The 13,869-nt window shown below is 51.2% G+C and overlaps 2 protein-coding genes across 3 annotated transcripts in view; one reads left to right on the top strand and one right to left on the bottom strand.

Moving 5' to 3' along the window:
- The window catches only part of ABCC10 (ATP binding cassette subfamily C member 10), a 35,970-nt gene extending 27,547 nt beyond the window's left edge, over positions 1-8,423 (top strand). The window contains exons 13-22 of the mRNA XM_069065924.1: positions 154-304; positions 473-662; positions 2,474-2,817; positions 3,258-3,427; positions 4,282-4,442; positions 5,198-5,451; positions 6,792-6,937; positions 7,088-7,185; positions 7,410-7,522; positions 7,906-8,423. Of these exons, the coding sequence (XP_068922025.1) occupies positions 154-304; positions 473-662; positions 2,474-2,817; positions 3,258-3,427; positions 4,282-4,442; positions 5,198-5,451; positions 6,792-6,937; positions 7,088-7,185; positions 7,410-7,522; positions 7,906-8,041 (1,763 nt within the window). The 3' untranslated portion in view covers positions 8,042-8,423. The remainder of the gene's footprint in view (positions 1-153; positions 305-472; positions 663-2,473; positions 2,818-3,257; positions 3,428-4,281; positions 4,443-5,197; positions 5,452-6,791; positions 6,938-7,087; positions 7,186-7,409; positions 7,523-7,905) is intronic.
- Positions 8,404-13,029, bottom strand: DLK2 (delta like non-canonical Notch ligand 2). 2 transcript variants are annotated; one of them, XM_069065927.1, is made up of 6 exons: positions 12,755-13,029; positions 11,985-12,102; positions 11,548-11,611; positions 10,476-10,606; positions 9,657-9,801; positions 8,404-9,318 (listed from the first exon to the last, which is right to left on the bottom strand). In XM_069065927.1, the coding sequence occupies exons 1-6, from the start codon at positions 12,905-12,907 to the stop codon at positions 8,577-8,579; spliced, it is 1,353 nt and encodes a 450-aa protein (XP_068922028.1). In that variant the 5' UTR covers positions 12,908-13,029; the 3' UTR covers positions 8,404-8,576. The 2 variants fall into 2 exon arrangements, with proteins under 2 accessions (XP_068922028.1, XP_068922027.1); XM_069065926.1 differs by having other exon boundaries at positions 8,405-9,318; positions 11,548-11,614.
- Positions 13,030-13,869: the final 840 nt, after the last annotated feature.

Here is a 13,869-nt window from a genome sequence, read left to right as displayed (position 1 = left end):
GAAGAAGCTAGAGAGCTATGAAGGCAGGGACTAGAAGAGTCAAGGAGGTCCAGGGAGGAGAAAGGGGAGGAGTGATGGATGAGAAGAAAGGTAGGTAGGCCTAGGAAAATGCAAATGACAGTTGGATGACTTTTCTTTCCACTCTGTTCCCAGGTACTCGGAATGCTGCTGACTGGTGGCTCTCTCACTGGATCTCCCAGCTGAAGATAGCTGAGAATGGCTCCCAAGAACTGTGGCACCTCACCAGCCAAGCACCCTCACTACTCTCCCCACAGCTGCTTCTCTTCTCTCCCGGAGGCCTCTTGTGAGTTGGCTGGGGACCAAAAAAAACAAAAGTCACAGCTGGGTTCAGGGACTGAGCTTGAGAGTGGATCCTGATGGCTTCTCTGGGGTGAGAGTGTAGAACCTGAGGTCAGGACTCAGCCCACGGATGACACAGTCATGGGTCCTACTTTCCCTTCCCTCTGTCCAGTGCTCCTGTGTCACCGTGGCCCAAAGCCACCCCCAATAATTCCCTGGATGTGCAGTTCTACCTGACTGTATATGGGTCCATTGCCAGCGCCAACTCGATCTGCACCCTCCTGCGGGCAATCCTCTTTGCCACTGGCATCCTCCAGGCAGCAGCCACCCTACATCAGCGCTTGCTACACCGTGTCCTGAAGGTGAGTGAGTGGAAAGATCTGGTGGGGGGATGACTGAGGGAGACCCTATTGCCAGGCTTCCCTCAGCCCAGGGAGGCCATTGCTCTGGTGCTGCACTGCCTTGTCTGTCTGGCGTCACTGCCATGCCAAAGTTCCTCTCCTCTCCCTGGACAGCTTGGAGAGGGCTATCCATTGGAGGAAGGTGCTCACTCTTCTCTGTCGCCTAGAGGCAGCATATCATAGTAGAGGGACATTAGATCTGGAATCAAGTGACCCAGCTGGGATACTTGGCTAGTTGTGAGGCCTTGGATGAGTCCCTTTGTTCTCTGGAGGGTAGGGAAACCACACCAATTCTTTCATCAGAGCAAGGTGCTCCTAGTATGGGGATTTCCTTTTCTGATATAGACCTTCAACTTCTCTGTGAGTCTTATCCTTAGAGAGGTATCTGGGGGCCCTCAGGAGTTGTGACTTGCCTAGGGTGGCAGACACAGGATTTGAACCAAGGTCTTTATGGCTCAGAGGTTGATATAGTGGCTACAAAGACACTATAGAACTCTGTTTCTATAATAATAATAACTCAGTGTATAGTGCATCAAGTTTTACAAAATGCTTAATATCCTTTGTGATCTTCATAACCCTATGACACAGGTGTTGTCATCATTACTCTCATTTTGCACATAGGGAAACTGAGGCTCGGAGAGATGGCCTGACCTGCTGAAGGATCACACAGCTAGAAGGGGTCTGAGGTGGGATTCAAACCCAGGCCTTCCTGACTTCTAAGTCCAGGGCTCTCACCACTAGCCAATGTAGCCTCTCAGTGAAACTTTCTGACCCTCTGTTCCCTCATACTCACACTACCAACTTCGCAGGGTGGTTGTGAAGAAGATACTTTAGTGAAACAGTGCTATAGATCTGTGAATTATTGCTTTTGTTAGGAGATGGGCCAGGAGTGACCAGCTGAAGCTATAGTCAGGAAGAGGTTAGAACCCAGGTTTTGAAAGGAACCTCAGGAGGTCAACTAGATCAACCAGTCCAGTCCCCTGTCTTCTGACAGAATGACCCCTACAGGGACTGGGAGCCTTAATAAATTCCCTTCTCTGGAACTATTGCATCTCCCACAACCTGTAGGTCAGAAGATCTTGATTCCTACCCTTCATCTCACTGCAGTTGAAGGTCTCCATCATCTAAGAAAGAGGTCAGCTTTTAGGAAGTACCTCTTTGAAGTGAAGGGGTGGGGAACAGAGTGACAGAGAATTACTTTTTTTTTAATGTTACATTATTGCCTTTTGTTTTTACATCACAGTCATGTTCCCATATACTCTTCCTCCAGAGGAATTAAGCACATTTCATCATTTGCCCTTTGGGGACCAGATTGGCTGTTACAGTTAGTGGGAATTCGGGAATCCAACTGGCTTTTAGTTGTAGCTCCTTTTCCCTTGGGGAAATTTAAGAACAGCTCAAGTGTATGATTAGAGGAAGGAAGATGGACAGACTGACTTCCCAGAGGCCCTACCAGCTAGAGGAAATTCACCATCCTCCCCTCCCTAGCAGATAGAACCTTTTCCTCCTATCCCACCCTAGCTGTCCTGGAGTCTATGGAATTTCTCCTCCTTACTATTCTTCTCTCTTTCTCAGGGGACATACATCCCCAGCATCCCTACATCTAATCTGAGCTTTCTTACGAGATTCCTTTCTCTTCTAGTTCTCTCTCCTCATATCAGGGCTCACAACTAATTCCTTCCCCTCTAAGATTCCTCTTCCACCGAATTTCCTGCTCTAGGCTTGCCTACATCACCCAACTTCACTGGCCCAACCATGATCTCCCTTTGTAGGCTCCTGTGACATTCTTTGACTCCACACCAACTGGCCGGATCCTGAACCGCTTCTCATCTGATGTGGCCTGTGCAGATGACAGCCTGCCCTTCGTTCTCAACATCCTTTTGGCCAATGCAGTGGGACTGCTGGGGCTGCTGGCCGTCCTGGGCTCGGGGCTACCCTGGCTGCTGCTGCTGCTGCCACCCCTCGGCTGCCTCTACTACTCCGTACAGAGCCACTACCGGGCTTCCTCGAGGGAGCTGCGTCGCCTGAGCAGCCTCACGCTCTCCCCCCTCTATACCCACATCTCCGAGAGCCTCGCTGGGCTCAGTATCATCCGGGCTGCTTGTGCCACCTGCAGGTGAGGGATCATGCCAGACAAGACTTCCCATCTCAGTACTAGGAGCAGAAGGTCACGTCTAAAGAGAGCCCATTCAGGAATTTTACTAGGGTGAGACAGACCAAGCAGAGGCTCAGGGAGATGAGGCCCTTAGAGGAAAAAGAAATGGTGCCAAGGAGACACAGTGGGAAAGGGCTGGGGGATCCTAAAGAGAGAAGGGAGAGGCTGGGGAGATAATCAGCCTGGAGGGGAAGATACTGAAGGGACCCTGGGAGGAAAGGGGCACGGGGGAGTTTAGGGAGACTTCTGTGAATAAACCAATTATCACCTCTCCTATGCCAAGCCCGATGAGTAAGAGGATTCTAATCTTAGACATGAGGACAAGAAGGAGGAGATCCACCCCCTGAGGCTGGTCCTTGGCATACATGTAGGAGAGAGAAAGCTCAGCTCTTGGTCCTTAGGTTTGAAGAGGAGAATGAGAAGCTGCTGGAGCTTAACCAGCGCTGCCAGTTTGCTGCTGCTGCGTGTCTGCAGTGGCTGGACATACGACTACAGCTCATGGGCGCCACTGTGGTCAGCGCCATTGCTGTCATTGCCCTCATCCAGCATCACCAACACCTCGCTAACCCAGGTGCCACCTTTGTCCCTGTTGGCCTTGTCCCAGTCCCATCTGAAAACCCTCCCACCTCCTCCTAACTTCGTCCTGTGCTTCTGTTCCCTATCAATGAACTTTCTACCCTAATTCCTAGTCTTCCATATCCATCTCCATTATCTGCACCTTCTTCCCCAGGCCCTGCTTCCAGTCCCCTCATCCTTAGTCCCTTATATACACCTCACCTGTTATACGGACTAGCCCCTTGTGGTCTCCACTTGGGTCCTTTCCTTTTTCTCAGCCTGCTTCCTTTTATTCTGCCAGATAGATAGATAGATAGATAGATAGATAGATAGATAGATAGATAGATAGATAGATAGATAGATAGATAGACAGACAGACAGACATAAATGTATGCCTGAGCACACATATGTATATACATACACACAGTCTTCCAATCACAAGTCGATTCAAGAAATAAAATTTGAAACCTATTTTGAACAACTTTTTTGTGCTAGGTGTTGAAAATGTTAGAATGAAATAAGCCATCTTCCCTTTCCTTAAGAAACATGAAGTGGGGCGGCTAGGTGGCACAGTGAATAGAGCACTGGCCCTGGAGTCAGGAGGACCTGAGGTCAAATGCAGCCATATACATTTAACACAAAACTAGCCATGTGACCTTGAACAAGTCACTTAACCCCAATTGCCCTCCAAAAAGCAAAAAAAAAAGAAAAGAAACTTAAAGTCTAATACATACAGACATACTGCCCCTGCCCCCCAGCCTCCTTTGGTAGTAGAGGGAGCCTGGAGGTGGCGGGAGTGGCAGCAGCCAGGGCAGCCCCAAGCCTTGGACGACCAGCAACCCCAGCAATCTCACCACATTCTCTTCTTAGGGCTGGTGGGCCTGTCGCTGTCCTATGCCCTGTCCCTGACGGGGCTTCTCTCAGGCCTGGTGAGCAACTTCACGCAAACAGAAGCCATGATGGTGAGCGTGGAGCGACTGGAGGAATATTCTAGTGACCTGCCCAGTGAGTCCCAGAGCCAGCAGATACAGGTGTGGGTGATCGGACGCCCCTTCCCTTCTGCCCACTTAGGAGTCAAAAACCACAGCCTTTCCCCCGCCTATAGTTTGGTGTAGTTTCAAGTCCTAGACAGCCCTCTCTTTGAGGAGCAGGAACGAAATAAGGAGAACCTAGGGATTGGCTTAACCCTGCTGGGTGGTACGGGGTGGAGGGGAGGGTGTGATGTTGGGTCGGTGGCCAAGCTACTACTTCTTAGTGTATCTTAAGTCCCCACCATTCATTCCCCTTTTCTCCTCATTTCCCCACAATCATGTCTTTTTCCATTCACCTGTCTTTACTCGTTTCCCTCTTTCTCTGCATTTTTCCTTGTCTCCTCCCCATTCTGTCCATCCCCTTCACTCTCACCATCTTCTCAATTTTTACCATCTTCCATGCTCTTCACCATCTCTATCTCTCCTTACCATCCCTACCTCATCTTTCCTCACTCTCCACTATCTTCTCTGACTCTCCTTCCCTCTTTCTTCTCATTCCCTTCTTCACATCCCTTCCATCTGTCTTCATTTCCATTACACCCCTACACCATGTTTTCACACCTCCCCATTCTCTATACCATCCCTCCCAGAATTCTTCTCCCTTTCTCCCCACCATCATCCTATCTCTTCTCATTATCTCTCCCTCATCTCTTCCATTTTTGTCTCACTGTTTCAACTCCTTGCCACTCTCAACAGCAACAGCCCATATCTCTTCACTCTCTGCCTCAGCTCTTTCTTCCCTTTGGTGATCTCAGGTAGGAGTGGGCTGGCTGTCACAGGGACACGTGGAGTTCCAGGATGTGGTCTTGGCTTACCGGCCTGGGTTGCCCAATGCCTTGGATGGGGTCACCTTCAACGTGCTGCCTGGGGAGAAGATAGGCATTGTGGGCCGGACGGGTTCTGGAAAGTCCTCTCTGCTGTTGGTATTGTTCCGGCTGGTGGAACCCAGCTCTGGGCGTATACTCCTGGATGGCGTGGACACCAGCTTGCTGGGCTTGTCGGATCTCAGGTAGAGTTGGAGGTGGGGCTGCCACCTAAAGAGTGAGAGTGCTCTGGTCCCTGGGAATCCTATTAGCTTAGAAGGCCTGGGACAGGACCTAAAGATAGAAGTGTCTTTGGGGGTGGAGCAGTTTGATGAAGTTGGGGAATAGGAAAGGCTGATTGGTGCTGTGGGTGCAAAGGGAGCTAAGAGAAATGGAAAAGCATCTGGGTAGAGATACAATTAGCCAATCAACAAACACTTATTACATACCTCTTATGTGCCATGCACTGTGCTGGGTACTAGAAATAGCTACCTTTATCAAGTCAAGCCTCCTAAACTTGGTTTTCAAGGCCTTCCCCAACCCATTAGCCAACCTCATTTTCCATTTCTTCCCTCCCCTTGGCTCAGGCCAGTCTCAGCATCCTGAGAACCCTGCCATGTAGCCTCTCCCTTGGTTCATGCTGGTCTCCCTACCTCAGAATGCTTTCCTTTCTCCCTTCTTGCCAGTGCATCCTCTTCAAGGCCTGAGCCAAGCATTTGTCTTTCTAAACAAAATCTTTCTAATCTCTAAATCTTTACCTTGACTACTCCAGCTCACCCTGATATCTTCCCACTCTGAACATCATAGGGCTTGTCCCCAGACTTGTTTCATGAGGGTCAGTTTTTTTATTTCTCTCTGCTGTCCCAAAAGTACCTAGTAAATTGCTAAATACACAGCAGGATCCTAAGATTTAGAGCTGGAAGTGTCCTTGGAGGTAATTTAGTCTGACCTCCACAGTTTACCAGTAAGGACACAGGCCCAGAAAGGGGAATTAATTGCCTGAGGTCACGCAGGGATTTAAAGCCAAGTCTGCAATTCCCACTTCAGGGCTCTTTCTTTTTCTTTCTCTCTTTCTTTTTTTTGGTGGGTGGGGGTGGGGAGAGGTAATTGGGACTGAGTGACTTACCCAGGGTCACACTACTAGTAAGTGTCTGAGAGCAGATTTGAACTCAGGTCCTCCTGACTCCATTGTAGGTGCTCTCTCCATTGTACCATCTAGCTGCCACAGGGCTCTTTCTTTTTTCCCCCACTTAATAGTATTTTTTTTTTCCAACTACATGTAAAGATAGTTTTCAACATTCATTTTTGTAAGATTTTGAATTCTAAATTTTTCTTCCTCCCCCCATTCTCACCCCCCTCCCCAAGATAGCAAGCAATCCCAGGACTCTTTCACCACACTATGTTGTTTCCCATCAATTGACTCATAAGTAGGAATTAAAGAGCTTCAAGCTCATGTACAAGGAATGGACCTTCAGGCCAAGCAGAAGGTGTCTGTGATCCTCAAGACAAGATCACATTGTTTGCTGCTCCCTTTGCTGCCTCTCAGGTCCCAGCTGGCCATCATCCCTCAAGAGCCCTTTTTGTTCAGTGGCACGGTGCGAGAAAACCTGGACCCTCTGGGTCGCTATGAGGATGAGGCACTGTGGCAGGCCTTGGAGGAGTGCCACCTGAGTGAGGTGGTCACTCCACTGGGTGAGTTCTGGGAACGGGTAGTGGGAGAACCTAGCCAAGGAGAGGCCGCTTCCTGGAGGTAAGGGAAGCCCTGGGATGTCAAAAGGGAGGGGGGATAGGCTGGAAGAAGAGGGCCAGGCCTCTTGGGATAACAACATCTGGGCCCAACAGGTGGTCTGGATGGTGAGCTCGGTGAGGGGGGACGGCGCCTGTCACTAGGGCAGAGGCAGCTACTGTGTTTGGCCAGAGCTCTCCTTACAGATGCCAAGGTAAGGAATGGGGCTAGGGCCCTGATGGGTGGGTTTGGCAGAGCAATAGGAGGGTGGCCTTTGAAAGGGTGGTGGAGGAGCCCTCCTGAATTATCAGGGAGACAGAAAAAGGTTTGCTTCACTATGGCTCAGCCCTTCAGTGCAGAGCTGGGACAAGGGGACTAAAAGGAGGGGTGCTAGGTTAGGATCCAGGGCAAATATAACCCCTTCTCCCCCACCCCCAGATCCTGTGCATTGATGAGGCCACAGCCAGTGTGGACCAGAAGACAGATCAGCTGCTCCAACAGACAATCTATAATCGTTTTGCTAACAAGACTGTTCTGACCATTGCACATAGGTATGTGTGTGTGGTGGAGATACCCAGGGAAGGGCTCTAAGGGTGATGGGGGGAAGGGCAGGGAAAACTAAATCAACTGGCCAGTTTCAGACCTTTTATTCCTTTCTTCTTTTGGGGGACTGCCCAGAATTTAGTGAGGAGAGATCTTATCTCCTCTCAGACCATATCACTCTCCTGCTAGACACTGGTGAGACACTAGGGGTGGGAACTGACTCACCCTGAGGGTCACTAAGCAATCTTCTTCTTCTATCTCCATTCCCCCCAACAATGGAAACCTGACTACCCAATTGGAGTGGGTGGGTGAAATCTGATGTCTAAGAGTTGGGGAAAGTGTCAACCATTCCATATTCACTCTTTGCTTATTACCCTCCCCTACCTTATAGGCTTAACACGATCCTGAATTCAGATCGGGTGCTGGTGTTACAGGCGGGAAGGGTGGCTGAGCTGGACACTCCAGCTGCCCTTCGAAGTCGGCCCTACTCATTGTTCCAGCAGCTGCTGCAAAACAGTCAGCAATGACCCTGCCTCCTCTGAAATGATGGTCTTCCATCTTCCTCAGTCATCATCTCCCTCTCCATGGGGGAGGGTCTGGGGCTTTTAATCTCAGGTGATGAACAGCTGTTTACTCTCCCCCTCATTTGTAGGGCCACCTGGCCCTAGGAGGCACCAGCCTCTCTGCACCTTCCCCAAACATCCCTAGCTGGGTACCTCAGGATGCTTTCTTTGATACCAGTCCTCCTCAATGAGCTGATGGTATTGGAGGAGAGCTCTAACTGGACCAGGACTAGGACCTTGGACATGGGGCTCCAGGCTGTCCCCACCTGGGGCCAGGAGCCCTGGGAGCCCGAGCTATCACTCACTGTCATTTTTTGTAATTTTATTTGATAAAACCTCTCTTGAACAATCTGTGTATTTAAAAAAATAGCATTTCTGGTATGAGGCTGAGACACCTCAGTGGGGCGGGGGGGAACCCACAATGGTCTCTGGAGGGTAGGAGATGTGAAGAGGAAGGAGATGGAGAGGGGGCCCCACTCTGCCCCCACTCCAGTCCCCATCACAGTGCTGTGGTCTTGCCAGGCTCAGCTGGGGAGCCAGCTGGAGGGGAGATTCCAGCAGGGAGCATGCTGACCTGGCACTCCCGGTCATGTTGCTCAGGGGGTGCGGCATATTGGCGAAAAGGGTAGCAGCAGGGCCCAGCAGGGCAGTGGCCATGGCGCCATGCCCAAAAGATCAGCAGCCCCGTGGTGAGGACTACCGTAGCAGTGAGCACCCCGAATACCACCAACACGAGCAGGCTTGATTCCCCTATCCCTGCCTCTTGTCGTCGCACCACTTCCTTCACTGAGATTCGAAGTAGCCCTGCACCCACACTGAAGGGGGCTGGGACCGTGAAAGGAACCACAGCTGCAGGGCTGGGTCCAGAGGCGCTGTCTGGCTCCGGAGGGAGGTCCGGGGCTGGGAGGACAATCTCACACATCTTGCCCCCATAGCCATCAGGGCAGAGGCAATCGAAGTCATGGACACGGTCCCGGCAGCGGGCACCATGCTGGCATGGTCGGCTGGCACAGTCATCCAGGTTGACAGTGCAGAAGCGGCCAGCAAAGCCTTTGGGGCAGTGGCAGGAGAAGCGGTTGATGCCATCATGACAGGTGGCACCATTGGCACAGGGTCTCATTAGGCAGTCATCCACATTGACTTCACAGCGTGGACCCACAAAGCCTGCCAAGCAGCGGCATGTGAAGTTCTCTGCAAAGCCTTGATCATCTTGGCACTGTCCACCATTCCGGCAGGGAGACCTGAGAAGGGTGAGATGGAAAAGAGAGAGTTAATAGTGACAGTGTTTTGAGACTTGGACCAAACCACATCCTTACTCTGGGCCAGCTGTCCCCTCTGCATACAGAGATGGTTGGACTAGATTTTTTCTGAGGTCTCTCTTCCCCCTCTAAGCTTCTATGATTGCATCCCCAAATCCATCCACCCTTACCCTCAATACTTACTTCCTATTACCCCCCCCCCCAGGTTCCAACACCCTGATCTTTGGCCTCATTGCCCTCACCCCACCCTAACCTGGCCTAATACCTTAAAGTCTGACCTGTGCCCAAGCCCCTATTTGCCTGTTCCAGTTTCAACTCACCCAGCATGCTCACAGGGCCCAGTCTTGCGCTCACAGTTATGCCCATGAAAACCTGGTGGGCACATGCAGTGGTACTCTCCATCCCCCTCATACACACATTTCCCTCCATTCTGGCAGGGTGGCTGCTTGGTACAGATGTGCTCATCTGGAAGGGAAATAGGGATACCTCTGGGGAATCTCTTTCTCCACCCTTCACTCAGTGCAGGCTTCCCCCAACCCATGCCTAGCTTCCTTCCACCTTTAGGACCTAGTTTCTATTGGTATGCTTCTTAGCCACATCCTCTATTTCAGGATCATTGCTGTATAATGAAAAGCATATCATTCTGGGAGGCAGGTGTTGAGACCTGGGCTCTAGCCAGTGACCAGCTGTTGAGATTTTGAGTAACTCATTTCAGGGCTTTGTCTTCCTCCCTTCCCCCACAATCCCTCTCTCCCAATTCTTCATCATTAAAATTAGGACCACACCTGTCCCACCTACCTCACAGGGTTATTACCGTAAAGAACAAATAAAAGAGTGAATTTTTTATTTTTGTGCCTTTCATTGTATCATTCTTCATTTGTTTACACTATGCCTATATCATGTCTATACTTTGTACTAGCATGCTGAATGAACACAAGCATAGTGTTAAGCCCGTGCTTAATAAATACCTCTTGACTTATTGACTGAATGAATATGAAAATCTTTTGTAAAAATGCAAAAGGCTATTGAAACCTAAAGGACTGGTATTGCTAGGTGTCCTTTCATTTCCCCTTTAGGTCTATGGGGTCCCTTCCACTTTACCTGAAGGGCTCAGCAGGTGTTCCCACAGCTATTCTCACCTTTGTCACAGAATTTGCCTGCCCAGCCACTACGACAGATACACTGCCAGGGCTGGTGACAGGTGCCATGTTGGCAGCCAGGCATCCTGACACACCGCTCACAGTGTAGTCCCTCCCAGCCAGGGTCACACCTGGGGAGGAGGATGAAGGTACAAATTATTCTGGAAGATTTGAGGAAATGAAAATAAAAGCCCCCATCGAATGGAGTGGGGAAACTGGGGTCTAGTACCCCAATCCCTACATTGCAGTGAATTGATGACAATAACACAAGGTTAGTAATGCCTTGGAAAGTTTATTAAGTTGATCCCTTGGCATTTCATATACTGAGAGACAAGCACCTTCCTGTTTTTAAATCCCAGTACAACCTGTAAAAACGACTTAGTCAAAGGGCTCTTCTTTGCTCCTTTTTTTTTCTTTTTTGGAGGGGGGAAGGTAGGGCAATTGGGGTTAAGTGACTTATCTAAGGTCACGAGGATAGTTAGTAAGCGTTAAGTGTCTGAGACTGGATTTGAACTCAGGTCCTCACTGCACCATCTAGCCACCACTCTTCTTTGTTCGGACCTCAATCTCATCCGTTGTCATTTACCACCAACCCTTCTTGTGAACAAGTTCCGCTGGCATTGGGAATCTAAGTATACCATTAGGCCTTTTCCAGTCCTCTATAATCCTGGTTAACCCATCCCAACTCCTTTTCCTGTCTTTATTGCTCTTATCTCTTTAATCTCCTCACCCCTAGTTAATTTCTCCATCTGTTCACTCCATCCTTCTGACCCAGGAGACAAAAGCTTCAGAGGGAAGTGAATGTTAGTTCAAGGATGGGAAATGAATGTAGGACTAAACAAAGTTTTCTCCAGCCCACAAAAGACAAGGACTGTGGGGTGACTGATCCATATGTCCTTTTCTGGCTGGAAGAAAGAAGCAGTGGTAGCTTAAGCCTCTGGACCCTCTGGCCTCTTGTTAGTGAGAAAGGGAAGCATCATCTAAACAGTGAGACAGGGCTAGAGTAAGGAGAACGAAGAACAAGGAGAGGTTTTGAATGCAGATTAAGGACAGAGTAAGCTAAAGCCCCTACCTGCACGTGCCGTCGGGCTCACAACAGCCGTGGGCCAGATCACAGTGGGAACTACAGTCATCAGCTACTGGAGGTAAGAAGATAAGATTAATGTTTTGAGGTGGCACAACTCAAAGTATCTCCCAAGTAGGAAATTTGTATTTTGGGCGAGGAGGATCTTGGTTTTCTTAGGTCGGAAAATGGAGCTTAAAAAAAAGGAGCTGCGTCCATTTCCACACAATCTAGCCTGGGAAGGGTCAGATAATTGGGTCCCCTCGCCAAGGACACTGATGGTCAGTATGGATGTAGTCCTTACTTCTACCGGCAGAGGTCAGTGTGGGAACAGGGGACTGAAGCTGAGGCTACTCCTGGTCATAGCAAGGGGGAGGGGAGGTGCATCGGTAGCTCCCGCTTTCCTCCCTCTCTCCTCGTGGGGTCCGGGAGCTGAGGACACTCACCATGGGCGGGCTGTCCTGATGCCCCCAGGATCCAGAGCAGGGACACGAGCTGAAGGCAGCGGCAACCGCTGGGCATGGTCAGCGCCAGCCCCAGGAGGGACGGACGAAGGACGGACACCTGTAGGACAGGACAAGACGGGGCTAGAAGGGACGTGGAGACTACGGGGATAGAGCTAGAATAGAATGGGGGTTGCGGAGACAAAGATATAAGGAGAAAGGGCGGGGATGGTGGGGATGGCGAAGGTGGGGGAGACTCAAGGTGACGAGATCAGAACCTGGACGACAGGGAGTAGGGGGTGAAGATAAGAGGGTGGCATAAAGGGGAATGGCAGTGTAGGTGTCAGTAGCATGTACCCAGGCTGTAAGGGAGGGTTTCTGGCAGCAGATAGAGGAGGAGGGGGCTGGGGAAAAGGAACCTAGAGGTGAGGGCAGCAAGGTCGGAAACAGGAGGCAATCCTCGAGACAGAGCGGTCTTCGGGCCCCCCCCTCCCCCGCAACCTATGACTGCGCCCCCGCCCCCCGCCAAGGTGTGGGACCACTTCTACCCCCAGCCTCTCAGAGCTGCCCCCACCACTCGCTCTGGCTTGGCAACGGCATAGGGCCAAGACACCCCCATACTACAACCCTCCCCCAAGACGCAGCATTTCGATCCCCTCGCCGGCTCAGAAAGGAGTCTGATGTCTCTGAGCCCCCTGCCTCCAATCGCTTCCCACCTGGTCTCTCCCAGCCCCCCACCTCCCGCGCGCTCTCTTTCCAGGGTCCTCCCTCACCTCGGGGGTGACGGCGCCGTGCGCCCAGGAGCCCAGCCAGGGAAGCGGAGTGCGGAGAGCGGGGCCGGGGGATCCAACGGGATCCAGGCCGGAGCCGGGGGCTGCGCAGGGCGGCCCCCTATAGGGCCAAGGGGCCGGACAGGAAAGCGGCATCCATGCTGAGCGCTCCGGGAATCTCCGGATCCGGGCCAGACCGGGGAGCGGCGGCGGTGGCGGCGACTCGGTGCGCTCAGGCCGCTTGCCAGGGGCGGCGTGTGCCGGCAGAACCCGCCCTCCCCCGGGGCCGCCGCCCGCCTGCTAGCCTGCCGGCCCGCCCCCCTCCCCGCTGCGCTCAATGCCTCAGGCACCGCGCCCCCAATCCAGGCAACACATCAGCGCGCACACGCGCGCACACGCACACACACACACACACACACACACGCCTCACGCCCACATCTCTCACCCATATCTCACCTCATCCCTTATATCCTCACTTCCCATTCACAAAGCACACACCATCCCTTTACCTACAGATGTGATCTCCATCCATTACTGTGTCCCACCCCCCTTTTCTCCGTCTCCAACTCCATTTATTCAAAGAGCATTTATTGAAGCACAATGTGTCAAACACCGCTAGGCTCTGGAGATACAAAAAGAAGTGAGACAGTTCCTGTCCTCGAGGAGTTTACGTTTTAGGAGAAAAGAAAGGCAGAGAAGAACATCGATATTAGTAGGTGCAAGATATACAAAGAACATACAAGATAACTGGGGGCGAAAGAGCAGCGTGGGGGAGGGGAGGGGGCGATCAGGAAAGGCCTGGAGGAGGTATCACTTGAATCTCTAGGTTCTTTTCTTCAGAAAAGCTGTGACTTTTAAACACTAGGAATTTAGATGCTGAGCATTTTGGCCCTACCTTGCAGTTCTGATACCCTCATTTTCCATTCTATATCCTCCTCTGTTCCCCTACTGGCCCCCACACTCCTCTGCCCTCTCTTCCTCACTTATCCTTCTCTCACCTCATTTCTTCACCTCCTGATCTTACCTTCCCCTTTGTGGTCTCAGATACTTTCCAATCTTTGCAGTCCCTTCTCTTTCTTCTCTTTCCCTGACTCTTCCTCTCTATCTCCTTCCTCCTC

Source organism: Petaurus breviceps, unplaced genomic scaffold, assembly GCF_028583685.1.
Source record: "Petaurus breviceps papuanus isolate PSGF00001 unplaced genomic scaffold, PetGlider_PUasm1.0 90701, whole genome shotgun sequence".
Classification (NCBI taxonomy): domain Eukaryota; kingdom Metazoa; phylum Chordata; class Mammalia; order Diprotodontia; family Petauridae; genus Petaurus; species Petaurus breviceps.
Note: the sequence above shows the minus strand (reverse complement) of the source record. Positions and strands in the feature narration are given on the sequence as shown.

Excerpts from the sequence above, each read along its gene's own strand:
- DLK2 (XM_069065926.1), bottom strand. The coding sequence starts at position 12,907 with ATGCCGCTTTCCTGTCCGGCCCCTTGGCCCTATAGGGGGCCGCCCTGC. Across the intron at positions 11,615-11,984 it reads ATCAGGACAGCCCGCCCATG|TAGCTGATGACTGTAGTTCC; the intron begins GTGAGTGTCCTC and ends TCTTACCTCCAG. Across the intron at positions 9,802-10,475 it reads AGGCAAATTCTGTGACAAAG|ATGAGCACATCTGTACCAAG; the intron begins GTGAGAATAGCT and ends TTTCCCTTCCAG.